This window comes from Suricata suricatta, chromosome 15 (assembly GCF_006229205.1).
Source record: "Suricata suricatta isolate VVHF042 chromosome 15, meerkat_22Aug2017_6uvM2_HiC, whole genome shotgun sequence".
Taxonomy (NCBI): domain Eukaryota; kingdom Metazoa; phylum Chordata; class Mammalia; order Carnivora; family Herpestidae; genus Suricata; species Suricata suricatta.
In genome coordinates this window covers 32,667,783-32,695,094 of record NC_043714.1, presented here as the reverse complement: position 1 = coordinate 32,695,094, position 27,312 = coordinate 32,667,783, and the positions used below count along the sequence as shown (strand labels likewise).

Below are 27,312 nucleotides of genomic sequence, written 5' to 3'. Positions count from 1 at the left end.
TGCCTTTACATTTAAACAGGTCACATCCCCACATAGACACTTAACAGTATTTGGTAAACAGGAAGTGCTGAATACATGTTGGTTGAATGAAAAGTGCATAAAAAACAGAACTTATGGACAATTATATGAGTGTAGTATAAGCTAAAAATTAAACTAAAAACCTTTACCTGAAGCTTTACTTAGTTCTCTGAATAAAGTTTCAAAGATATTTCTATGAAAAAGGCAAGTATGAAGAAACAAATTCAGGGCCTTTTGCCAAACAGAAGTTGTAGTCAGGAAATTAGTTAAGCCTACAATTATGCCCTAGTGAAGTGTGTTAAATTACAAAGTTGTAAAAGTGAAGGCAAAACTGACAGAGTAAAACATACAATGGATGTTCATTAAATACAAAAATCATCCAATAGCTCTGTGTTTTATTCAGAATAGTAGCCAAAGTACTTAAACCTTACGCCTATAATCTCATGCCCCATTTACTCCATTCCAGTAACAACTGGCCTCCTTGTTCTTCCTAGAAACACTAAGCCTTTCCTGCATTAGGACTTCTGTACCTGCTGCCTCCAGACTCTGCCTTTTGCCTGCTTAACTAATCAGATCTTGGCAGAGCTCCCTCTTTCAAAGCTATTCTCAAACAGTATTTCCTCAATGAGGCTCATCCAAGCCATCCTAGTAAAAACATGTACCACACCTCTTCAAAATCAATGGTATTTCCAAATCCTTGTACTACTCCGATTTTTCCTCTTCTACAGCACTTCATACATTCTAACATATTTTACAATTTTTGTCTGCACATTATAATTTTGTATACTACCCATCTTCAATCAAAACAGAATATATATACAAGGGCAGGAGTTTTCATCTTGTTCATTAGTATATACTTAGTTTCTTGTATACTGTAGGTGCTCAATAAATTTTTAAATAAAGTGAATGTACTTTATGAATTATGTTATTTACGAATAATCTAAATGTACTTAAAAATATTTAGCTAAACATCTGGAATATCTTTTGCCTACAATTCACCAGGGCATATTCTCCCAAATATCAATCTAAGGACTAAGTTAATAGTTGGGTTTTGCAATTTTTCTTTTTTTTCAATTTTTTAATGTTTATTTATTCTTGAGAGAGAGATAGAGAGAGAGAGCATGAGCAGGGGAGGAACAGAGCAAGAGAGGGACACAGAATCTGAAGCAGGCTCCAGGCTCTGAGCTGTCAGCACAGAGCCCAATGCGGGGCTCAAACCCACGAACTATGAGATCATGACCTGAGCTGAGGTCGGACACTTAACAGACTGAGCAACCAAGGCAATCCATGTTTTGCAATTTTTCTTAGCTTGCTTTCTAACTCTTCCAGTAAGAAAGTATTCCTCTTTGTGCTCAGTGAAGTAGGTGATAAAAGACTAACAGTGTCCACACCCTGCTCTATATAAATTTTTAAGAAAAATTTAAAAGGAAACTGAATGATCATGCTTGGCTCTTGGAAACAAGGTGTTCCTAGGCTGATGTTGCTCACAATTTCCATTGGCTACCCTTTCATGGTCAATATTCTAAAATGTGTCTCACAGTAGACCCAACTATCCTAGGTTCATTATCAACACTTAATATGTTCTCAGTTCTTCTAATGGTTCTCATAAATTTTGTCCAAATAGAAGTAGGATAGTTCATTCTGCCATTTATTGAAAGTTGTTAATGTAGTGCCTTCTATGTGCCACACAGATTCCTGGTGATGAAGTCTCAGGAATTAGTGAATAATTTAAAAATCTGCACATTTGCTTTCATGTTTGTTGTCAGCAAACATAATGGAAATAATTTCAAAGTGGTTACTATTAACATTAAATATACACAGCAAACAGACAATTCTGGACATATAATATATATGTAAATGCACATTACAATTCCAAATTTTATAAACTAAACTGGTATAAATAATGATACATTAATAATGCTGTGATACCAAATTATGGAAAGAGTCCAAATGTCCATTGACTAATGTATGGATAAAGAAGATGTGATATATATACATATATATGTGTGTACATATACGCACATATGAGATATATACATATATATGTGTACATGTATGTATATATATGTATATATGTGTATGTAGTGGAATATTACTCAGCCATCAAAAATAATGAACTTGCCATTTGCAACAACATGGATGGAATGAGAGTGTTTTATGCTAAATGAAATAAGTCAGAGAAAGCCAAATACCATATTTCACTCATCTGTGGAATTTAAGAAACAAAATGGGTGAGCATAGGGGAAGGGAAGGAAAAATAAGATAAAAACAGAAAGGGAGACAAACCATAAAAACCCTTAACTATAGAGAACAAACCAAGGGCTGCTGGAGAGTAGGTGGGGATGGGCTGAATAGGTAATGAGCATTAAGGAAAGCACTTGTGATGAGCACTGGGTATTATATGTAAGTGATGAATCACTAAATTCTACTCTTACAACCAATACTACACTATATGTTAACTAACTTGAATTTAAAAAAAAAAACTTGGAACAAATTAAATAAAGAAATGCAAAGAAAAGAGAATGCTGTGATAGGAACTATATATATCTCATAGTTTTTTATTATTGGTATTATTTAAAGTATTTTTAAGTGAAAAAAAAGGTTAAATGCCTGAGAGGGATGAATTTTTGAAAAGCAAATGTCTGAATATATAGTGTCTAACTGCATTTGCTGATGGGTTCAATATATTCTCATTACATCTCACCTCTAACAGGTTAAGTAGATTAAATTATTAGATTAAGGACTAATAGCCTTCAAAAATAATATCTTAACTGTATGATTGTTTTGTTCAATTGTATCATTATTATACTGTGACATTATATAAATGTTAATATATCTAAGAGCTGTTGGGTAAATTGGTGCCATTCACTATTTGCAATTACTCTTATAACCAGATGGAAAAATTCAAGTAGAGAGAGTATTTACCAATGTCCTCTACCAAAAAAAAAAAAAAAGCTACCTAAGACTTAGTAGATGAAAAAGTAGTCTTTGAGAGATGAAATGAAATTGAAATAAGGAAAGGATGAGATAAAAAGTCAAGAAATAATCATTGTATACATCCACTGTTGGATATTTTTAAAAGATCAGAAAAATAGATCACAAGTGGAGGACTGGGAAAGAGGGAATTGGAGGAAGATGGTCAAAAGGATCATACTTACAGTTATAAGATAAATAAGTAGGAGATATGTGATGTACATGACTATAGCTAATACTATACATAGGATACATAGGAAAATGAAGAGGACAAATCCTAAGAATTGTCATCATAAGGAGAATTATTTTTCCTTTTCCTTTTCTTCTTTCCTTTCCTTTTCTATCTATATGAAAAGACGAATGTTAGCTGAACTACTGTAGTGATATAACAGGAGAGATATAACAGGATCCAATCAGTTAAAGAATAATTTAAAGCAAAGTCTGGGAGTCAGAGGGCCTCCTTGGCAGGGTTTGAAGAGACTGTCATCTACTACAGTTGTAAAGCTAATTAAGCTGAAGACCAGGCCTCTGTTACTTGTAAAAGTAACAGAGCATCAGAGAAAGCTGAATTCTCAGCCTAGGCAATGCTCACGAGCTAAAGTAAGGAAGAGGAATGGTACCTTGAAATCTGAGATGTGGATATCTGTGTAGATATAGTGAAGAAAATTGCACCCTAGGTGAGCTACTGGAAATATTCCCGCGCCTCCCACTAAAACAACTTCTCTTTGCTTAAAGAGATCTCAAAGCAAATGGCTTACAGAACAATACTTGCCATCTTTAGTGTTTCCCACCTCTTCTTCTGTCTATCTGACCAATCATGAGGTTCAAATCTCCTAAGGGTTGCATAAAGAGTCTGACGGGATGTACCGTTGAGCCAGCTATGGAAGTGATTTTATGACAAAGGAGTAATAGGATCTAACTGGTTTTGCAGTGGGAAGCAGACGCATAACCTGGGAATAGATCCTGAGAGCACTGAATAGAATGTGAAACTGGATATGGGAAATCCTGTCAAAAATAGGGCATTTTCCCATGACTCAGAATTAAATTCCCTAGCAATGACCCTTAGAGAAGATTCTAACATATTACTAGAGGTTCATAAAAGGCAATGGCCCACATTGAATACAGACAAGATTTCAGAATTACAGAAGAAAGAATCAAAAGGCTCAGAGAAGTAAGCATAACTAGAGTGCATGCATCACATAAGCCTGAAATAATCTCCACCTGACAGTGTTCTCCAGGAGTATCCAGGAGACATTCTGCTTATCAAAGCAATGAGGAATGCCTCTGTGAGGGAGGCACCACATTTTAAACAAAATCTGTAGAATAGAGATAAACTTAAAAAAGTAGGTGCCCTGATATTCATGGGAATAATGGCCTCCAGTATATCAAAGGACACATGGCAGTACTTAATTGGCAGAGGCAAGGTGAGAGTAATTACTATAATAGACAAAAAGTCTTAATGACAACTAGGGGTGAACCTGACTCACAGGGATCAATGATGATAAATCATAGAATATGTCCTAGAGTAAGGATAGGTGAACAGTCACCAAGAGTACTGCGTAATATATAATCAACGGAGATCAAGAATAGATGAATGGAAAGCTAATCTGCTTCCTCAATATGAAGTCAGTCCCTTGACCAGCTCTCAAACCTCAACTAATTCTCAAAAACTACATTAACTAAAAAAGAAGGCAGATCTGTTTGAGGAATGACTTGGCAATACCTTGGGGTAAGTGTTTACAGAAGTGATCTCCCACAGTCAGGCCATCAAAGAGGCCTTATAACCGTGTAAGCATACCTTAGGAGAAGGAGAATACCTATGTCTTGTAAGGTCTATTGGATACAGGAGTTGAGCTGATCATGATATTAGATATTAGGGGATCAGATAATAAGTGGAGTCCTGGCCAAGGTTTATCTCACAGATTTTCACTGGGTCCATGGACTCATTTGGTGGTCATTTCCCCATCCCTGAATATATAGTTAAAATGGACATATTTAACAGCTATCAGAACTTCGCATTGATTCATTAGCAAGTAGTGTAAAGGTTATTGCTGTAGAAAAAATCCAAGTGGATGTCCTAAAATAGAACAAGTTAGCAAATAAAAAAGTAACAAATCCTGGGCTTAACTGCAGATGATTTATTAGTTTTATTCTCTTAGAAGCAGGGGTATTGGTCCTTGTCAGACCTCAATTTATTTCATCAGTCTGTCCCATGCAAAAATAAAAATAAAAGATAAAACAGATAGATCATAGCAAATGAGAACAGACCGCTTAAAACTCAGCCATGTAGTAGCCCTATCGCTTCGCTCTCAATCGAATATCAAAGCTCTGCAACTCTTAAATTAAAAATTGTCCTGCCAAGAGAGATTTATTATTACCTTAGTATTAGGGACAACTGCATTAATTTCTATTATTACTGCTGTTACTGTCTCTACTGTTACACTGGTTAAGAAAGTACACACTGCTTCTTCTGTCAATAATTTATCAAAAAATGTGACTTTAGCTCTTACTACTCAGGAAATTATGTCCTAGAAAAAGCACTGTTGTACAGTGGCAAACCTTAGGTTATATTGTTATATTGCATGGGTAAATGCTGCAACTGCTCCTATATATTTGCAGTCCCTAAAGTTTTAATGTTTTGGAATTTGTTGGAAATATTGTTGGCCCTTTAATGTTTGCTTATTCAGATTAAGAAACTTTCTCTTAAAATATCTATGATATACAGAAATGTCATAAAGTATTTGTAATCTAGAGCATTTATCTTTTCTCTCTACTTAAACCGTCTGAAATTCAAAACCTCAGTGAATATTTCTTTCATGGCCATTACAATTGTTTGCATAAGTTCAATAAGAATCTGTTCATTTTGTAATAGAACACCATTTGAAAATACTGGTTGTTTGACCAAGGCTTTGACTGGAATGTCCTGTTCAAAAGTCAGGCATAGGCTCAGAGATGACCTGACAGCTTTAAGGAACTAAGGTTGACTTTATGGAACATGGAGCCATAAAGCCTCGTGGAAATGTTGGCTGGATACCTTGCTCACAGAGTTCCAAGCAGCCTCCCCAGGTGAGTAAAGAAGGTCACTTCCTGGCAGGTGTAGGAACCTCGGCACATGTTGGGAACCCCAGGAAGAGGAGTTTGCCTAATTTAACAGGTATTCCAGGCCTGTCTCATGGAAAGTGCTGGCTTGGCTCGGCTTCCGGCCCAGAGCGGCTACTAAAAGTTCAACCTGGAGATTCCTTATAATAAGGGACCCAGCAAAGCAGACTTCAAAAAAATCCTTATGAACAATCTTTATTCTTGCTGAGCTTATGTAAATAATTAGGTCAGGGTTGTTTAGAATGGACTCGTTCCACCAATGAATTAGTCTCAATTTGGCTATTTCTGATAATGGAGGTTTTTTAGAGAGAAAACTATGTTTCAACAACACACCATTATAGATGTTAAATTCTAGTTTTTATTGTCTTTGTATGCTTGCTGTTTGCCTAAATTAGACAACTTGAGGTAAACTTCAAAAAAATTTTTTTTTCTTTGTTGTAGTATTTCATGTATGGGGATATTTAAAGGATGGCGGTACCGCTTTCAAAAACTTAGAGGTGGACTTCACAGATATGCAACTAAACAAAAAAGTTCAGACCCTGTTAAAGTTTCTGATCTCTCTCTGGAGTTAAGTGGGCAGACTCAGAAGAACCCTCAACCTGGTGAGGTGATCCAGATCCAGTCAATCAGCCTGAACTGATCCTCAAAGACTCTTAACTCTGAGAATCTCCAGCCCTGCTCCAGCCACACCCCGGAAGCTGGCTGGTCTAGCACGCAGAAGCCTGAGGAATCACCAATCCAGTAAAATAAACTGTTCTGTCTCTTTGCCATCCGACTGACAGATGTCGCCCCAGAAAGCTGGAGAAACAGCAAAAGTTCCTGATGGTACTAACTTTCCTCTTATAGATAAGATGTTCTGTTGGTATTAATTGCCTCTAATCTAGGCATGGGATTTCAACTAGGCAAAAGGTAAGGAGAGGCTACACCTCTACCACCAGACTCTAATGGGGGGTCCTCAAGTGGCCACTAGACAGCCCACCAATTTGGCTAAGGTTAGTAATGTAGAAAGAACCATGGAGGCGTATCACACTTATACGTCCAAGGATTCTGTAAAATGAGGAAATAAATTTGCTGTCATTCTTACTCTTGTAAATCAGGCAGCGCCAGATATTAGAAACCCTAAAAGAGACCCTTACCAAATTAACCATGGAGACTGGTGGAAATTGGGTAAACTCTCCTCCCCTATGTCCTTTATAGAGTAAGAAATTCCCCTTACACCAAATAGGGCTGTGCCAGGCTTTAGGGGAACAATGTTACTTCTATGCCAGTAGCTCAGGAATTGTACAAAATAGTCTAACCCTGTTACCTAATGTTAAAGTTAACCTGATAATTACTGACTCCCCCTGTAATTGGTTGATTTTGCAAATCTCATAGGAAATTTCAGTTTTCTTTCTATAATGATTATAATTGGCATGTCCATGACTAAATAATTGTTGATCTTAATTCTTTTAAGTAAAAAAGGGGGAAATGTTGGGGCCCAGTAGGCAAAAAATACCCTCAAACAATATTTGGCCTCCTGGGACCCACATATGGCTTCTGTTCATCCTTTGATTTTCTCATTGCTTTGCAAATAGGCATATACTTTTAGGCTTTGAATCAACTTGGGTCAGTCAGTGACCTTCCCTTACTTTATTTTCTGGTTCTTTGTCTGCTGTTGGGAGTGAAAATAATCCTCAGCCAAAAGATTTGCTTATAAAAGGATCAGCATCTTACCCTTGAATAATTGATGAAGGGCCTTAAGGAATGTATATCTCCTCATAGAATTCTTCAGGTTTATCTTATGTTTAAAACCAGACTATTATTAGGGGATTCCTCTTTTGTAATGACTTAATCCTGTTACTTACTACTGTCCTGATAAGAATGACCTTATCTGGAGCATGTCTTCAAGGACCTTGAACTATGTAACCATTAAAGAAATGATGTAATCACCCATGGTATATAAGACCCTGGCTATCTTAATAAAGTGTGGCTTTACCAACCACCATCCATGTTGTCTGTCTCGTCTGTCTTGTTCATCTTGTCCGTCTTCTTTTCTAGAGATATTGCACAGACACCAACCCCCTACTATGGACCTTTCGACTGTGGTGCGTGGGTTGGTCCCCCACATACAGAGTGGCTAGCATGCCGGATGTGGTATCTGTACTAAAATGGCTTCACATTCCCCTGGCATGAGGTGTGAAGCTACTGATCCAGCAAATGTATCCTCTTCCATATCCATTAAGTAAATCAGAATCAGTTTCCATTCACATGAGATAGAAAGCATACACATTTGTTGTTTTCCCTTGGGGCTAAATTTAACCTTCTGTAACAGGATAGTCCAAAAGAACCTGAATTATCTGGATACTCCACAGAATACTAGATAGGCCACTGTACTGATGATATGATGTGAATTGTACTTGATGAATGGGAAGGGACATGTACTTTGGATGACCTAGTCAGATATATGCTCCAGGAGACAGGAGATACCTGCTGTATCAATAAAAGTTTCAGGAGTTCACTGGTCTGGGACATGCTGAGACAAATCCTCTAATGTAAAGGAGAAGTTATTACACCTTGTGTCAGAAAGAAGTATTTGGTAGATCTCTTCATATATTGGAGGCAGCATATAACATACTTGGGATAATTGTTTTCATCTATTTTTTTTAGGTGTTGCAGAAGGTCACTTTTGAGTGGGGCACAAGGTCCAAGCTACTTGGGTAATATACCAGCAGATTCCATGTATAGAAGTAATAGATAAAGATTCTGTGTGGGATCTCCAGAAAGCTTCCGCAGGATACTCACAGGACAGAACCTAATATAAAACAAGCACATGCCTACAACAGGAAACTACAGATGGTTTGAAAACACTGTTATTGCACCATTGGCCCACTCCTGGGTGGCCCTGAGGGAAGTGATGAAGGGAAACCCTCCCAATGCACAAAGCCTCAAACAGTGTCAAGTCATCCATTCTGTGTGGAGAAAAAGTAGTCCAAGATATGACTGTTAATAGATTTATTAACAGTAGCAAATGACTTGGCTTTTCAGCCAGATGGCTAGTAGAAGTAAAATTAAAAACATGGACAAGGAAGTCTGAGGAAGAGGCAAACTGTACACAAACAGCAGGACAGTAATTGTTTTGTATTTTTGAGCCTCTGTAGCTCAAGATTCTGTATAGAACAAACTCTGACTTTTATATTTTCTACCCAACTCAGAAGTACTGACACAGTTTAGATTTACATGAGTTTAATTATGATAAATATTTTTTATATATGAGTGAAAAAATAGACAGTTCTCCTATTTCTTTTTTTCCCCAGTGTTCTTATTTCTTAATCATAGTGTGCTAAAGTTTTCTTATACAAAAATATTATCCCTAAATCTCTGCATAGATGCTGATGTCAAAGGTTAACAAAAGTGGCTCTGTTACTGGACACTCATTTGAACTACCCTTTAGGGCCCCTGAGAAAGTCCCAGGGATTGAAAGTGCCACTCCCTATTGTTAGGTACACTTAGGATTTAATAACAGCCTTTATTCATTTTCCCCTTAAGAAGAAACACTATCAAATAATTTACAGGAGGTGAATTGCCATAAATTTCATTTTAACCTATTTGCCATCTTCATATATTCCAAATTTCACTATAATTAAATCTGGTTTTGATTTTGTACTTGATAAGCTGAATACATTAACTTTCTTGTTGAAAAACAAAATGTAAGCAGAATAAAGTGGAGGGTTAATTAAAGTTACATTTTGCCAGTTATATAAAAAACTTTTATCAAATCTCTTTTTTTTTTTTTTTACTTATGAAGGCCTACATTCTGTTCCCATAGAGGCCATCAAGAGTAGTTTGTCTATAACATAGAACAACAGAATAAAGGAACTGAAATCTAAGAACAGGTTTTCACTGTAAACCCAAGTAAGCTACACAATATCCTCATAAAAAAAAGAAAAGTCATTGCTATAATGAATATAAGACTAGATTAAAGGTAAAGAAAAGGCAAGTAGTCTTACATGGAGAGACTACCAAATTCCAATATATAAAGTGGTTTAAGAAAATAGAAATGATCCCAGACACCAAATTAGGACTGCCTTAAAATGCACACCATCAAAACTCTTAACCTTCCCCCCACCCACACTCCCCATACTCCATTAATTCATGGATTTTAAATTTTAGGTAAGTTACCTACAGGTCTGGTTCTTAAGATATGTATATCAGAACCATGCATGAAGTGTTTAAACAAGCCACAAACACCAAAAGCCATAATCCTGACCTACTAATTCATAATCTCCCAGATTGGACCTAGTCATTTGTGTAATTTAAATACCCTGCAAGAATCCTTCTACAATAAATTTAGAATATGTGTACCAAATCATCACATTTTACACTTTAAATATATTACAGTATTTGTCAATTATGCCTCAATAAAGCTGTTTTAAAAAAAGCCTCATGAGTGATTCTCTAATATACCCCCACCTAAGAAGACTAACTACTTGAACAAATACAGTGTTGCATGCACCAACCTTACCTCAAAGCCTAATTTTTTTGGAATGAAAAATATTTTAACTAATATCTTGCTTGAAATCATAGCATTAAGATTTTACTTTCAGTATATTTAATATGCTTAAAGAATGAGCTTGAAGACTAGTCTCGGCGTTGGAGTTGAACAACCACAACATAATTTTTGTGGGAAAGTATGGCTGTATTCAAGTTACCCACAAACTGTTAGTAGACAGCTATGGGGAATTACCTATACTCAAGATTATTACATCATTAATGAAGAGAAGAGAGTTCTCTGTCAATTAAAAATCTATTTATTATTACTACATAGTTATACAAATATTATTATATGATTTCAAAATGAAACAAATAATAGAGGGATAAGGTAGTATGCTATTTGAAGAGATACACATGTAGACAAAAAAATGAATTGGTAATACAGATATTAAGGGTATTAAAATTGATCAGGTCCTGTGGGCATGTTGCAGAGTACAGGTTTAAGTCAGTTGTTCCTAGGCAAGAGAAGTTTGGGTCTTCCCAAAAGATCTACTCCAAGTCTAGACTAGCTCTTTAGTAACACACTCCAGTAACACACTCCAGTAAAGCCAACACCATGGTGTTGAAAGACAATGAAAAGGAAGTGCCCTAACAAAATAAATTCTTAAGATGTAGTCATTCATCAAATATTTATTGTATATTTGCCCAGCATTAAATTAGGTGATAAGGATAATAAGGATATGCAATATCAGTGTGATATACTGACAGCTCAGAGCCTAGAGCCTCCTTCAGATTCTGTGTCTCCCTCTCTCTCTGCCCTTCCCATGTTCATGATCTGTCTCTGTCTCTCAATAAAAATACTGGACATGGGAAATGATAACTTTAGAGGAATAGTTAGCAGTGGCCTTGTTGAAGATGTAATAGTTAAACTGAGATGGGAAGGAAGAGTATGATGGGCAATGAGGCCAGGCTGGATGGCATCTTGCATTGTGAATGTGCTTCCTATATTCAAGAAATGAACAAATATTAATGTTGCTAGACAGAATGGAACATGGCAGGAAATGATGGGAGAGGTGGCAGCAGAGAGGTAACATGTCTTCTTGGAGGTCACTGGATAGGATATTTACTCTAAGTACCATCAGATATACAGATATGGGGGATACAACTAAAGTTTTAGTTTTGTACACATTACATTTGTGATATCAGTGAAAAGTAAAATAAGTACATAAAAACAGAAGCATTCCAGAAGGAGAGACTGAAGGACAACTATCTTCAGAGTATGGGGATAGGATAAGATGTGATCATGAAAACCAGCAAAAGTTCTGGTAATATTGGAGAAAAAACAGGTAAGCATGGTTTGCATTCCTTGGAGGCTAGAAAATCACAAGGGAGAAATGGAAAGGGCTCAGCTTCATGTAGGATGAAGGCACAGTAGCCATACTTATTGTGTCAGTGACCAGGCTTTTTCTTAGAGAAAGACTCTCTAGATTGAAATAGGCCATGTCCTTTCAAGGACTGAACAAGATATAAGGGTCCTGGTGAAAAAGTTTGTCCTCCAGGATATGGAAGGAAGTACAAAAAGCAAAGTACAGACAAAATTATGAAGTAACCCCACGTCGATGGCATCCCTGGCTCCTAATAACATATATCCAAATTGGTTTATGTGTTCTGTATTTTAAATCCAGTAAGATGCAAGCCTCAGTTCATGATTCTTTTACTAACATTGACATTAATTTTAACAGAAATTTAACATGAATATCTGGGATACTCATCTATTGTCAAAAAATATGTGTGCTTTTAAAAAAGTTTATCAAAAATTTTTGAAAACATTTTTCAATTACTTTCACCATTTTTGAAGGTAATAATGCTATCCTAAGCTAATAAATATTTCAAAAGTTTGAGTTACTCAAAAATATGTGTATTTGCCCTTAAATTTAAAAGCAATCATTTTATTATAATTTAAATAAACTATTATCTACTAAATACTACATCTCACTAATATTTGTCAAGCAATTTTTTGTGAGCATTAACACAAAAATAAATTTCTAACACAAATTAATTTATAAATAAATTTCTAACTGTTATATATTAAAACAGTTGATATCTGATGTGACTTTTTTTAAAAAGTATCTGAAAAAGATTGTTTCTAAGACATTCTATTGTATAATGAAAATTATTTCAAGCTTTAAAATCCAGTAAAATGTTAATTCACCACAGTATCTCAAAGGATAAAATAAATCCAAGTATAAAAATTTTAATACAATGGAATAAAATTTATGCATTTGGCCTTTAAGATTGTTTTAAGACATAAAATTACAAAATCCTTAGTAAAGCATACAGTCCATAACAATTTATATTTCATTAACCAAGCATACAGTATTAGGTTTTTACATTTGCTCTGTGAAAAAATTATGGTTCACTTCATGGCCAGTAGTAATAGTATTTATATCAATAACAACAAATAAACATGCCAAAATATACAAAGAACATATTAGACTAGAACAGTAATTCTCTTGAGTTCTTATTATGGACCAGATATCCAGGTTAGGAGGTGGACTTATTTCTTACTCAGTCCACACTAACACTTTTGTATCATCATTCCTCCATTTTCCTGTAAAAGCATCTTTTCTTTGGAAATTGGACATAGATCTTTTTTCTATTTCTTTGGTCTCACCAACCAAATCAGTATGCCTGCACCTCAATCTTTGCCTTTGACTCTGCATTCACAGTTTTCTTCCCTATCCCAAGTCTTTCTAGCATTCTAGACATTTCTAACCCATGGGAAAAAAGTCATCCAATAGTCTATTTGCTCATATCTTTGACCTCCTCATTTCCAGTTGCCTTTAATCCTCATTAATTCCTATAACCATTCATGAAACTTGCCATCATCAAGAAGTGCTTGAGTTCTGAAACATTAAACTCATATACTCTGGTTTCAGACACCAATCTCCAAATAATTCAGTTCTTTTATTCACTAACTGTCAATAAACTTGCCTTATGATCTTGCTGAGACTGCCAATCCTTGACAACATTTTTATATCTTTATTAGCTCTATTCTGTTTTTAACTCTTAACACACTTGATTACCTTGTGTATTTTGTCGCAAAACCCATATCCCCCCTGCATCTTTTTTATTTGGCTACATGCCTGGGAAAACGCCAACCATGGATCAAGCAAATGATCATGGTCTCCATAATCAATTGGACCCATAATATGTCCTAGCAATCTTTCTTATCTTCTAGCACACATGGCAGTTAGAGTAGCCATTTAAAAATCTTCTCCATTTCCCTCAACTCTATTATCACAGCAATTCCCTCCTACTCTCCGCAGATGACATCATCTGTTTCCTAAAACCCTTACTGACTTCAAGGTCACCTACTTTCTTGGTATTCCTTTCACTTTCAGAGCCACTCTATCTAAATCTTGAAGATCATATGCCTCTGATTCAGTTTCCTCATTTGTAAAATAAAATAAGCATGCATATCTTATGATATTGCTGTAAAGATTAAATGTATTAGTACATGTGAAGTACTTACCTAATAGTGGATAGCCCACGAGAATTACTCAATAAATCAAAGTTTTTCAGTGGACCATTGATTTTCTTTTCTTTTCCATTCCCTTTCCTTCTTACTCTCCATAACTTTCTTTGGAGATCTCAACAATGGCTGGCTGCAATGAAAATCTGTGTGCTCATGATCGTCAAATCTCTACTGGCAACCCAGACATCTCAGCATAACTATAAATCTACCTACCTAACCATTCCCAAAGCTAAAGTCATCATTTTCCAGCTTGGTTCTTTCTCATGCATTTTATCCCAGTAAATGCAATCACTGTAAAGCCAACTGCCTAAATCAAATTGTTGGATATAGTCCTCAGTTCCTCTGAATCCCTGTATCTATTTGTCTACCATTTGGCAAGTCCTATTGTCTTCATATTCCAAATATTTTTCAAATGTATCAATTGCTTATATACTAACTCTAGACCATTTCATGTCATCATCATTTCTTATTTGGGTTACAGACACCTCCTAATGGGTACGGCTTCCCATAACCCTGAACACAATAATTCTCTATGCATGCTATTGCAAAAAAAAAAAAATACTCTAAAACACATATGTAGTCAGTTCACTTCTCTGTTAAGACATAAACAAAAATTTCTACAAATTCCCACCATCCCATCTACCTGTCTTCCAGAATCATTACACATAAAGTTCTTTCTCTTGTGTTACTACAAGTGAATCATGTCTGCTCTAATATAAGATCAGCTAGAATTCATGCCCATTCATCAATGCAAGAATCTCAAAGTATCTTCTCCTATACCACAAGTTTGTCCTCACCAATCAATTGTAATCTATCATCATTAAAAGAACAACAATCTTTTGATCCCAATGCCTCTTCCAACTACCTTGAAACAGCAATTGCCTCCAAAAGTACTGTCTCAATGCCTCTTGTACTCTTATCTTGATATTTTATGCCATGTGAATACAGAAAAGGTTTTATACAATTTTAATACGTGATTTTTTTTTAAATGAGATTACCTAATAGTCTAGCACATGTTCTACCTCCATGAAATTCTGTATTCTTTAAGAGAATGTTGATTCTGCAATTGTTGTGTCAGAAAATGAAGGTGGAAGATAAAACCATTCATATAATCAGTATTATTGAAATTTTGTCAAGTTCTCCAATTTCCTGAGACATGTATAAAGCTACAATTATGATTATGGTTTTATTTATTTCCCCCTTTCTTCAGTTTTTTCTTCAAGTATTTTCAAGTTGTATAATTGGGTTCATATATAGTTATAATTTCATCTTTCTGTGATATTGATCCATTTATATGTATGAACTATGTTTTTTCCTTAGTAATACTCTTGTATTTAATTCTAAAATTTTCCTTTGGCTCTTTTTCGTACTTCATCTGGTGAGATTCCCCACCTATTAATTCACTTTTATTTGGTTTTTCTTTTCATTCTTGAACATATTAACTCTTTGAAAGTCCTTGTCTATTATTTCTAACATATGGATCATCTTAGACTTTATATTGACTACTATTTTTATAGAGTGACTTTTTCCTGCTACTTTATGCCTAGTAATATTTTATTATATGCTTGGCATTGTGTGGTATGCATTATAGATACTCTGGATTTACTTTTCTTTGAAAGGTGCTGAGGTTTTGCTTTAGTAGGCAGTTAGATTGAAACTGAAAAGTCTATCTTCTGCAATAGGCAGAAGCTGAAGTATGTGCTCATTTCTTTCTTCCAGCTGCTGATTTTATGAGAAGAACTGGAACCTTCTCCGCATGTGTAGCTCAGTGGGAAGACAAAAGATTTTGGTAGAGTTACAAGATAGTTCTTAGTTATTAAATAGACTAGAGAAAGGCTCACTACCCTCTGTAGTTTTTCTCTTAAATTTTCAGAGTACTCTGCCAACTCTGAACTCTGCCTTCTGATAATGTAAGCCTTGAAGACTTCATTCTACTATCCCCATCCCCTTCGTTGATACTTTCTATCAGGACACACAAAAAAATTGCAAATCCCAAAATCTCATCTGATATCATTTTCTTTTTTCAAAGATCACATTCTCTGCCTTTTTGGGTTGCTCTCCAGTTTCTTCAAATAGTTGTTTTCTTTTAAAACATCTTACAATAGTTTGTCTAGATATTATTATTGTTATCTACAGGTTGATTAGTATAACAAAGGTGCTCTAGGATCACAAATCATTACCCAACTCTACAGAAACTTAATTTTAGTTACATCATCAATAGGCCCACCTTATTAGATCTAAAGGTAAATTCTCAGTCTTCAACTTACCCAAACTTTCAGCAGAATTTGACACTCCCTCCTGGGATCACTTTCCTCACCTGCCTTCTAGTCAAACATTCCTGTTGCCTTCCTACTTAATAGCTTCTTCTTCTTAAGTTAGTTTTCTAGTTCTTCATCTTCTTACTCATCTCTTAACATTAAAAGTATTCCATGAATCCATTTTGCAACCTCTATGTTATCTCTACAAGCATTCTTGATGTCATCCATCAAGTGGCTTTAAAAATGACCAAATTTATAGCTCTTCTCCCTAAATTTCAGACAGATATATCTAACTCACTGTTTATCATCTCCACTTGCAAATCTATTAGATATCTCAAGTAGGATTATGTCAAAATTTAAACTCTTAATGTTACCCAAATATGCTTAACTTGCATTTTTCAATATATCATTATTAGTTATTTCAAACTTCCAGTTGCTCAGAGAAAAATGCTGGGGTCTTCCTTGAATGTTCTATTTTCTCATACATTCAAGCTGTTAGGAAATATTAAATGCTCAGTGTCCCTCAAAAAATATCCAAGATAAGGTCCACACTTGCCTTTAAAGCTGATCAAATTAACACTGGTCATTATTGCTTATCTTGGTATTTTCTTTTTTTTTAATTTTTAAAATTTTTAAATGTTTATTTTTGAAAGACAGAGAGAGTGTTAAGAAGGGAGAGGCAGAGAGAGAGGGAGACACAGAATTCAAAGCAGACTCCAGGATTTGGGCTGTCAGCACAGAGCCTGACACTGAGCTCAAACTCATGAAACATGAAATCATAACCTGATCCGAAGTTGGATGCTTAACTGACTGACCCACCCAGGTGCCCCATATCTTGGCATTTTCAAATGCCCCTCGTTGATTTTTCAAATTCTATTCTGTCATTCCACTACTGTTTTCTCAAATCAATAGCTAAAAGAGGGGCACTTGGGTGGCTCAGTTGGTTGAGCAGCCTACTCTAGATTTCAGCTCATATCATAATCTTGTGGTTGGTGAGATGGAGCCCAGTTGTGGGGCTCTACAATCAGAGCAAAGAGCTTGCTTGGGATTCTCTCTTTCCTTCTTCCTCTGCCTCCCCAAAATAAATAAATGCACATTAAAAAATAAGTAAATAAAACAAAATATAAAACAGATAATGTTACTTCTCTGCCAAAAAAAAAAATTCAATGACCCTTACAATGACCTAAAGAATCCAATCATGGTCTGGCCACTCTTTGGCCTCTATTTATTTTCTATCTACTCAGTACGTGGCTGCCATTCTCAACTTATTCTTCTAAAATTACAGACTATTATTACCTTTGCCCCATATTTTAAATTTTGTTTTCCCTAAATATCATTGATTTTATTGTTTCAATATAATCAGTTATATTTAGGTTTTCTTCCCCCACTAGAATGTAAGTAGGAGAATAATAATTTTTGGTTTTGTTGTTAGTTTGAACCCATAAGAGTGCCTAACATGAGTTGTTGAATTATTAAGTAAATAAATGAATCAAACCCTAAGTGATTTCTCTTTGATCTTTGGATAGACTCAAAACTCCTAATATATCATAATATAAATAATATTGATTTTCATAATAATATTATTAAATAAATAATAATAAATACCTATTTCCAAAGAGCTTCTTGTCTTTAGGCCTTTATTCTCACATGGGTATTATATAGTGTAGTCATGTTTTAAGTTTTGTCTTTTAGGAAGTCTTCTGTTACTTTTTCAGAACCACCTTATCCCCAGTCTGAATTAGTTTTATATTATTTCCAGGATATCTATTACTTATTGCAGAATTTGTTTATTCAACTGAAACTGAAAACTTAATTCATAGCAAGACAACCTCTATTTTGTGTACTATTTTATTTCAAATATTTGGCCAAATATGTTTGTCAAAAATTATAATTAATATTTGTTAAAAATAAAATCTGTAAACTATTATTATTGTTAATGAAAAGTTTTTAGATGTGATTAAACTAAGGATTGCTTATGGCTATACAAACAATACTTAGAAAAACCAGTACTTAACAGAAGTCTAACACCACTTTCTTTTCACATAAAATATTTCTGAGTTATATAATTTTCCTATAAGAATGCTTAAATAACGATTTATCATAGCATATTACACATTTTTTCCAATATGTTATTGATCATACCTAGGAATTTTTCTTTGACAAAATGACATTTTTTTCTATAGCAATATGCAAAGAGCAGCATATAATGTTATAAACATACATATTTATGTATTATCAATCTTCAAACCTCTTAAAATACAAGGGTTGCATGTCACAACACAGTCAGAATTATGACGACTCCAGTGGAATTTGATGGATAGTGATGTCAATTTACCTGTTAGGGTGTCAGAAGTACAAATCTCCTTAGCTGCTGATCAAGGAAGAAAATCCTAAAAAGCTAGCACCTGAGGCAACAAGGAAGGAAGTCTAAGCAAAGCACAATCAAACGCCAGTTAATCGAACCAAATTTGTGGTGACAGGCATTGCATTAAAACTCTTCAGAGGAAAGCAGGAAGACGAAAAGTTCAACATGATGTAAACTAATGAAGAATAAAGTCAAAATCATAGTTAAACTGTTATTCTTCCCTACAAGACATACATCAAAGCAGAAAACTGCTTTCTGCCCCACTGTGAAGACTATAATTATTTCTAATGGTTTATGAAGACAGGGCTTATGCTTGACAAGTAGAGAAACATAAATGTTTTTCTTGGTACACAGTGAAGTGTTTTATATGAAATGACAACAGTCTTAGGAGTTAGTCACTCTTGGATACGAACCACAGCTTTACCAATTGGTAGGTATGTGATCTCATGTGTTGTATAAACCATGAGCCTTAGTTTCTTCCTTTGCAAATTACAGAAAAATTTTTATGCCTCAGACTTCATTTTTTGTGCAGCTACTAACTCAAAAATTGGATTTAAACAATATAAGTACAAAATTAAAAGAAAAATGGAACATGTAAATCAAAACCAGAGTTGAAATGAAAAAGCAAAATGAATTTTATATATACAATGTTCATTTCAAAAGGAAATACTCAGAAAATCCAACACTTTCCTTTACCCCAGAAAGTTCAACACATCCTATAAACTTTTTTCTCTCATCAAAACTACTAACTATTGATGCTCAGGGAATGCTCCAGAAAGGAAAATGTCAAATGAGGAAAAAGCCATGGGGTTAAGGGAGCTACTGCTTCCTGGTATACCTTAAGCTTCCTTTACTTCTTACATTAATTTCCACTTAATCCAGTGTTCCAGGCCCTACTTTTTGGCCTTTAATTTGCCTTCTCTCAAATTTCCTTTTAATCTGCTCTAATTACTATGCACAACTTTGTAAACTAAAGGCTCTAAGAAGGGGGAAAAATCAGAATCAGAAGAAAGAAAACTCGCTCATCCTGGTAGCTCTATGAACTTTTTTACCACCTAACTCCATTTTCTGGCTAGTGATCAGGGCCTCAGAACCTAATGTAGGGTACTGGGTGGAAGATGGGTTGTTTTTTCTATCCTCTTCTCATCTGAGGGGCAGGAAACTTGTGGAAGAAAGAACTGGTACAAATTTGTAGTTTTGCTGAGTTCTCTCTCAGATTCCTCATATTTAATCATGCTTTTCAGCATTAAAGATAGGTCTTTAATTAATTTTTTTTTCTGATGCCCCTGCTATGGACTGAATTGTGTATTCCCAAAATTCGTATGTTAAAGCCCTAACTCCAAATGGAAATGTATTTAGAGTTAGTCATTAAAGTTGTATGAGGTCATAGAGTGGGGCCCTAATCTGATACCATCAGTGTCCTTACAAGAAGAAACACTCAAGTGCTCTCTCTCAGCTCTGTCTCTCTCTACCGTGTGAGGATACAGCGAGAAGGTGGCCATCCGCGTATCAGGAGGAGAGGTCTCACTAGAAACTCAACTGGCCAGGATCTTGATCTTGGACTTCCAGACTCCAGAACTGTCAGAAAACAAATTTCTGCTGTTTAAGACACGCAGTCTATATAGTACTTGTTACAGTAGCCTGAGTGACTAATACAGCCCCTGTTTGATCTCCCACAAAACTCTTCCATTAGTGTGATATTTAAAACTACGTGAAAGGACTGACTGCTTCAGAGTATGAGTGATTTTAGGAACAGAAAAAAGACCAATTGCTTAACAATTGTTACTTAACATCCTCTGAGGTTATACTTTGAATATTACAAAGAAGCAAGGGATGTTTCAAAGACAAAAACAAATACATATTCATTCATTCACTCTGAAGGCAATAACTTAGTGCTTGCCATAGGCCTAGTTACAAGGACAGTAAGATTGTTGCCTTGCCAACAGGCAATTTAGTAGAGGACACAGACACCTAACCTAGTAATTATGATGCAAAATCACAAGTAAAAACTAAAAGCTATTTATTGATTGTTATAATAGGAGAGTGATATCTAATCTAGTTAGAGTTAAGGAAAATAAGAAAAAAAGACAATATTCAAATAGGAAGCTATCCAAAAAAGCATAAGCTTATCTCCTAATCAATTTAATATGTTCAATATAGGCTGTCAAGTGTATTGTCTTAGGGAAGCACTAGGCTTCCAAGAATTCAAATCCAAACTAAACAATCCCTTAGCCCCAAAAGAGAGTAAAAGGTAATTCTAATGTGTAGCTTCTAGGTTATTTTGCTCTGCATTTGGTACTTTGTGAAAACAAAACACAGCGGGAAATATAATTAACCTTCATTTAATCTGAAGCTTTCACAGCTTAGGTGAAGAGGGTATGCTATTGCGAATGTGATGTTTTAGCAGGTTATAGGCATTTGCTCACAATGCATAAATTATTTTTGCAGATTTAACAGAACTGCCCTGGGCAAAGATCCCTGATATTTTTACTTCTGTATTAAAATCTTGGGGTCCTGCAGCCTCTGTGTGCACAAGGTTTACAACAGCAAATGGCAATGGGACCAGGTTATCCGACATCCCAGAGGGGTTGAAGTAATTTGAAAAAAATTTAAATTAGCAACTCAGGGGCCCCTGGGTGGCTTAGTCAGTTAAGCAGCCGACTTCGCTTAACTGATCTCATGGTTTGTGGGTTCAAGCCCCATGTAGGGCTCTATGCTGATGCCTTAAAGCCTGGAGCCTGCTTTGAATTCTGTGTGTGTGTGTCTCTCTCTCTCTGTCCCTTCCCTGGTTGTGCTCTCTCTCTCTCAAAAAATAAATAAATAAGTTTTAAAAAATAAAATAAAATTAGCAACCTCATTATGAAATGAATAAATGTGTACATATGACATTCCTCTTTTTTGATTATTTTTAACCACTATAACAAAGTGAACCTGACTAGTAATAAATAAATAAATGTTTAGATAAAAAGCATTAGAGAAGAAAGAAACATCAAGAAAACAACAGGAAAAGGAAATATTTGCCTCAAGACCTAAGAAGAGTTTTACTTAAGAGTTTACTTAATATTTCTAAAACTTGGCCCCTTCCCTTCTGTATTATCTCTAGCTCCTCTAACTGTAGCAGCTGCCTTGTGGGGAATAGAGGAAAAAAGTTAAAAGGTGAATCCCAAAGCCATGTTACTGTCTGAAGCCTGGAGACTTTGGTGTCTCTGTTTATCTAAATTTCTAGTACAATTACCAATGCACCTAAATGATCCACAAAGCACCTCTTCCCTTGTAATGAAGGGAGGAGGGAGTGGTAGAGGTGGCTTGTCACTCACCGAAAAGCAGAAAGTCATGGCAGGCTGTGCAGGTCAAATGTGTTTGAAGTGGATCCTGCCATGAATTCAAGAATTACTGCAGGCCTAGTTATGTGCCAATATACCATCGGGAATATCAATTTTTAAAAAATGATTAGCATGGGGCATTATGGAAGTGTTTAAAACTGAATTAATCTAGTCCTTTGAATTAGCATGGACTTCCCTGATAAAGTGACATTCAAAGTGAAAACTAAGGAAATAGAAGTCATTTCCTATTATAAGCATGGGAGAAGAAGCATATTTGGGTGGAAGGGAGAGACAGTGAGAGGTCTCTGGGATAAAAAAAATCATAACTGGATAAGGCCAGAATACAATAAATCTAGAGTCCTTAAGGTACAGACAGTAGGAGAAAATGATATAAGATGAAGTTGGAAATGTAGTCAAAAAGCTTAATCAATTCCACATAGTCCTCATGCTAAACCACTCAAATTTATGTCTTTCGCAGCCACATAAACTAATAAACTGATACATGAAGAAAAAATAAAGAAGCATAAAAGAGTGACTATAGAGAGACCAGATGAGTACCCAGTTCAATTCTTCAGGCAAGAAGTAACCCTCCAAACAGAAGTGTGGCAAGAAACGGGGTGAAAAGAGGTGGATGTATTAAATATGCTGTTTAAATGAAGTTGATTAATTAATATGCATTAATTAATAAAAGCTTCAAAAATCATGGAGATCTTTACTACATTCTATAAAGTAATAGTTTGAGAGATTTGCAAACTACTGCTCACAGAAATTTCCTTTAAATTGCCATGTAGACATGCTCCTTTTTGTCATGGTTAATTTGTGTTCCCCTTTGCTGCTAGGCTATGGTACTCAGTTGTTTGGTCAAACAGTGGTCTTGGTATTGCTATGAACATACGTTTTAGATGTGATTAGCATTTAAATTAGTAGACTTTGAATACAACTGCAGAATACAGAATACAGAATACAACTAGGCTTCATCCAATCAGCTGACAGCCTTAGGAAAAAGATTGAGGTACTCATTGTTAGAAGGAATTCTGCCTCCCGACTGTCTTGGGATTGTAACTGCAACATCAAGTCTCTGGTTCTCTGGTCTTCCCTTCAGATTTTGGCCTTGCCAACCTTATAATCACATGAGCCAATTTCTTAAAATAAATCCCTGTCTCTATATACCCATCTTATTTGTTCTTTTTTCTCCAGAGAACCAGAATGAATACACTCTCTTTAAAGTTTCCTACTCAAGGAAATTGGCTTTTCCTCTCATGCTCTTTCCCAGCCAGAAAACTATTCCATTCTGTCCATTCTATAAACCCTCCAACCACTACCCAACATAATACAACTTACCTTCTCCCAGAGACCAGTAGGCTTTCATTCCCTACTGCCATTTACTGTTAATAGTTGGCAAGAAAGTTAGCCACTCCAGCTATCCCCAACAACCTAAAAAGCTTCATTTAATGCATTTCCTGCAAGAATTCACCTTGTACCAAATTCTATACAACAAGAGTTGGCAAGCATTCACATAAAAAAAGTAAAATAAAGACACATTTACCTTGGAAATCAGAAGATGAAAAAATCATGTTTATTCATATGCTAATAATACTTAGTCCCTGTCATAGATATTTAGGAGATAACATCAAGAAAATGTGGTAATAAACTCAAAGTGGCAGACATGAATGAGGGAGGGAGGAGAAACAGAGATTACTCCCAGGCTTCTGTCTTATGTAACTATATTAATGAAATGAACAAACAAACAAACAAAAACCTTCAGCTTATTGAGAGGAAATAGGGGAGGAACAAGTTTGAAATCATGAGGTTGCAGAGAGATGGTAAGTTAACTTTTGAGAATGTTGAAGATGAGTGGCCATGAGACATTCAGTTTCTGAATTGATAGATCTGGATGTCAGAAGAGAGGTAATATCTGGGGATACAATCTTACAGACTCTTATTTAAGTCAATGGAAGACTAAAAAAAATTAATATAGTAAGAAAGGAACAATAAGCTCTGAAAATTAGCAAAATTTAGCAGTCAGGTACAAGAAGTAGAGATAACACAAGAGATATAAATGAACTGGAGTTAAAATTATCTCAATTAAATATTATTTAAAAAGTTAAATTATTTAGTCCAGTGTTTTAAAACAAGAACTACTAAAAAGAGTTATAAATGGCAGGGTACAGGAAAAGTGATAAATTCATCAATAATTTATAAAATGATTTATAAAAGTCACAAATGCTCTTTTAATATTATCCTAACAGACAGCTATGTCATGTAATATACAAAATTTCCTACTGTCCTCAATAAGGCACAATTTAGACTATTTAGGTTTGCTATAAAAAGAGCATTTTATTGGGCATTTTGTGCCAAAAGGGGCCAATTGAGTTACAACAATCTATCATTATTAGTGCATTAACCTCTAACATTACTTAATATTCATAAGTGTTAGTGGGTGGCAATGTCAAAGGTGAAACATTTGATAAATGTCTTTGAAAGAGGGGAGGAAAAAAAAATAATATGCCTTTCAATCTGAAAGTTACATTCATAAGCAGGCATGTATACAACCTGGCAGTTGGAAAGGAGGATAGAACTTTTGCAATCAATTTATCACTTAAAAAAACTATTACATAGCGACAAATGACTATGTGCACATAATGTGATCACAAAATTTTTCTTTTTCAGAACAAACATGGGGTAATGAAAGAGCTGCAGAATCAAACCTTAAGAAATTGTATTCTCTCTCAGGCTTCCACACCTGCCAACCACATGACCTTTGTCAAGTCATTTAGTATCTTTGGTCTTTGTTACCTCACCTACAAAATAAGAAAGGTAAACTCAATGATCTCTCAGGAATTCTAAGCTCTGAATACCTAAACTACTAAGGAATATAATTCAATAGAAGAATTTCCAAGACTTTTCTCTTATAATTTGCCTCAACAACATGCTTACTGCTGTTTTGCCATATAATGCCATAGTTTGTTCTATTTTTGAATGTAGATTGTGAATTTTTTCAATGCACTTTAAATCTCCAAAGTATCCAGTTTGATACTTTATACCCACTGGGCACTAAACATATATGTAGAATGGATACTAAGAAGTGTTTCATTAACATCTATTTTTCTGCTTCCCAGGTATCCCTAATATTCATTTGCACCTTATTTTATTCTAAAGTAGTTGAATTCATTGCCACTTCCAGGAAAGAATCCTGTGATTTAGGCCAATCCAAGAAGAATGTCACATCCCCTTGAGAACAGTGATTGGTCCTATGTAGGCACGTGACAAAGCCTGATTTAAACAGACTGGATTTTGAGTTTTTGCTTTGAATGGTAGGTCCTTTTCCATCCTTTGACAGTATGATGTCTACATGTGAGATATGGAATAGCTCAGCTAAACAAAGGATTAGGCTGACACCCAAAGGAAGGCCACGGGAAGAAACTGAAGAGAAATGTCACTGAAACACTGTGAAACTTTATGAGCCTCTCTCTCAACCTGGGCATAAAGTTCTTACTGCCTTTGCATTTTTAGTACTATAAGAAAGTGCATTTACTTTTCAGTTTAAAGTAGTTTAAGTTGGATTTTCTTGTACATGCCACTGAAGTATTCAAATGCAGGCAACTAATGACCTTGTAAAAGATCTGATTAGCAACATTTCAGGGATCTCTCAAGAACTAAATATTGATTTTAAGAAATATATTATTAGAATACTTTTTGTCTTTTGTTTAACATCAATTCTATAATTTGTATTTTTAGTATATGTAATGCCGTAAAGTTATTTCATTTTTAATTAAACTATCATTTTGAAAAAAATGTTTTAGATTTAAATGCAGGTTTTTATAATATTTATATTAGTCAAGGAACAATATTTCAAACACAGTAACATCTGAAAATCTAAACACAGTAATCATTGTTTCAGAAATATCCCCATATACTTGTTACAAAATATTCTACTCCCTGCCCATATACTTTCCTTTTCTACTTTTAAAAATCCTATTTGCATTCTGCTTAGCAAGTGGAAAGCTAGAAAGAATGCCTCTTCTATGCTCTAACAACAAAAAAAGCCAAATAATCAACAAAAGTATAACTCTCTTTTTAAAAAATAAATCAGAGATCTGAGGTTGCAGGGCAAAAAACAAAACAAAACAAAACAAAAAACCCTCATTCAGTTGGCTCCAGGGAGAAAAGGGTATAAGATGAGGCAGAACATGGGAGGAAGAGGTACTGAGTACTACATGGTAAGAATCCATCTAAAAATCATACTAAAATTTCTTTTAAAATGTAAATGTGGGTGGAGCCAAGATGGCGGAGAGGAAGGGAGCTCTGTAAACTCCCTCTGCACCGTTTTTCCAACTGAGAAGGGTATTACGCTCATCTGCGAGAGCGGAAGGAGAAAATACGAAGTCCAGAAGGAATAGAACCTCAAGGATACCTGAGTGAGTGGGGACGAACGGGGGAGATCTGAAAATGGGCCAGCCCGGAACTGACAGGGGAGGTAAGATCCCCAGCCCAACGTGGCGCAAGCGCGCAGCACCCTGGAGACAAAGGGAAGAGACAGAGTCAGAACACGCTCATAGAACTGTCTCTGGGGAAGAGGTATAGAAGCTTAGCTGCGCGTGGAGACAGAAACTCACTCCATAGATAACTGCTGGGTAGCCGGAATCCCGAACCAGAGTGGCGCAAGAGAAGGAATAGCCTCCAGCCCTAAGCCATCTCGGCGGGGAATCAGAGGCGACTGCGGCTGTGAGAAGCAGCTGCGCTGGGGAGGTGCGCTCCCAGGCGGGAAGCCGCCAGAGCGGCGACTGCGCCAGGTGTGAGCAATTCGAACTTGGTTTTGGGAACAGGACCACGGACTGCATTTCCACGGCACACCTCGCCCCCTGCACAAACTGCGCGAACCCCGGGTCCCCACAGGGAAAAAATAAGGCGCACACCGACGGGACCCTCAACAAAGAGTCGGTGGCAGGTGGAGACCCAGGCGTGCTCTTAGAATGTAGGAGCTCCCAGCACATTTCCAGCAGCACACACCGTCTTGAGCAAAGCTATCGGAAACTAAGAGAGACTCGGTTTTTTGCTTTTTGTTTTTTTCCTTTCCCCCATTGCAATCACGATCCTGACTGGGGGTGGGGGCTCCGCAATTGAGTCTGTGAAGGTGCGCACTTCACCTCCTGCTGCTCATTTCGCCTCAGGCAGGGGCGGAGCCTCTGAGAACAGACTCCAAGACTTACCCCATCAAACCAAGCCTATCCACCAGGGGGAGCTGCTGCCTGCTTTTTTTTTTTTTTT

General features: G+C 35.8%; 1 protein-coding gene across 3 annotated transcripts in view; it reads right to left on the bottom strand.

Moving 5' to 3' along the window:
* Positions 1–27,312, bottom strand: part of LOC115279493 (cyclic nucleotide-binding domain-containing protein 1-like) — a 155,241-nt gene that overhangs the window by 2,267 nt on the left and 125,662 nt on the right. The window contains exon 5 of one of the 3 annotated variants that reach the window (XM_029924037.1): positions 24,690–24,845. The exons of the other annotated variants lie outside the window; for them this stretch is intronic. Coding sequence (XP_029779897.1) covers positions 24,842–24,845 — 4 coding nt within the window. The 3' untranslated portion in view covers positions 24,690–24,841. Of the gene's footprint in view, positions 1–24,689; positions 24,846–27,312 lie in introns of those variants that run through there. 3 annotated transcript variants of the gene reach the window in all.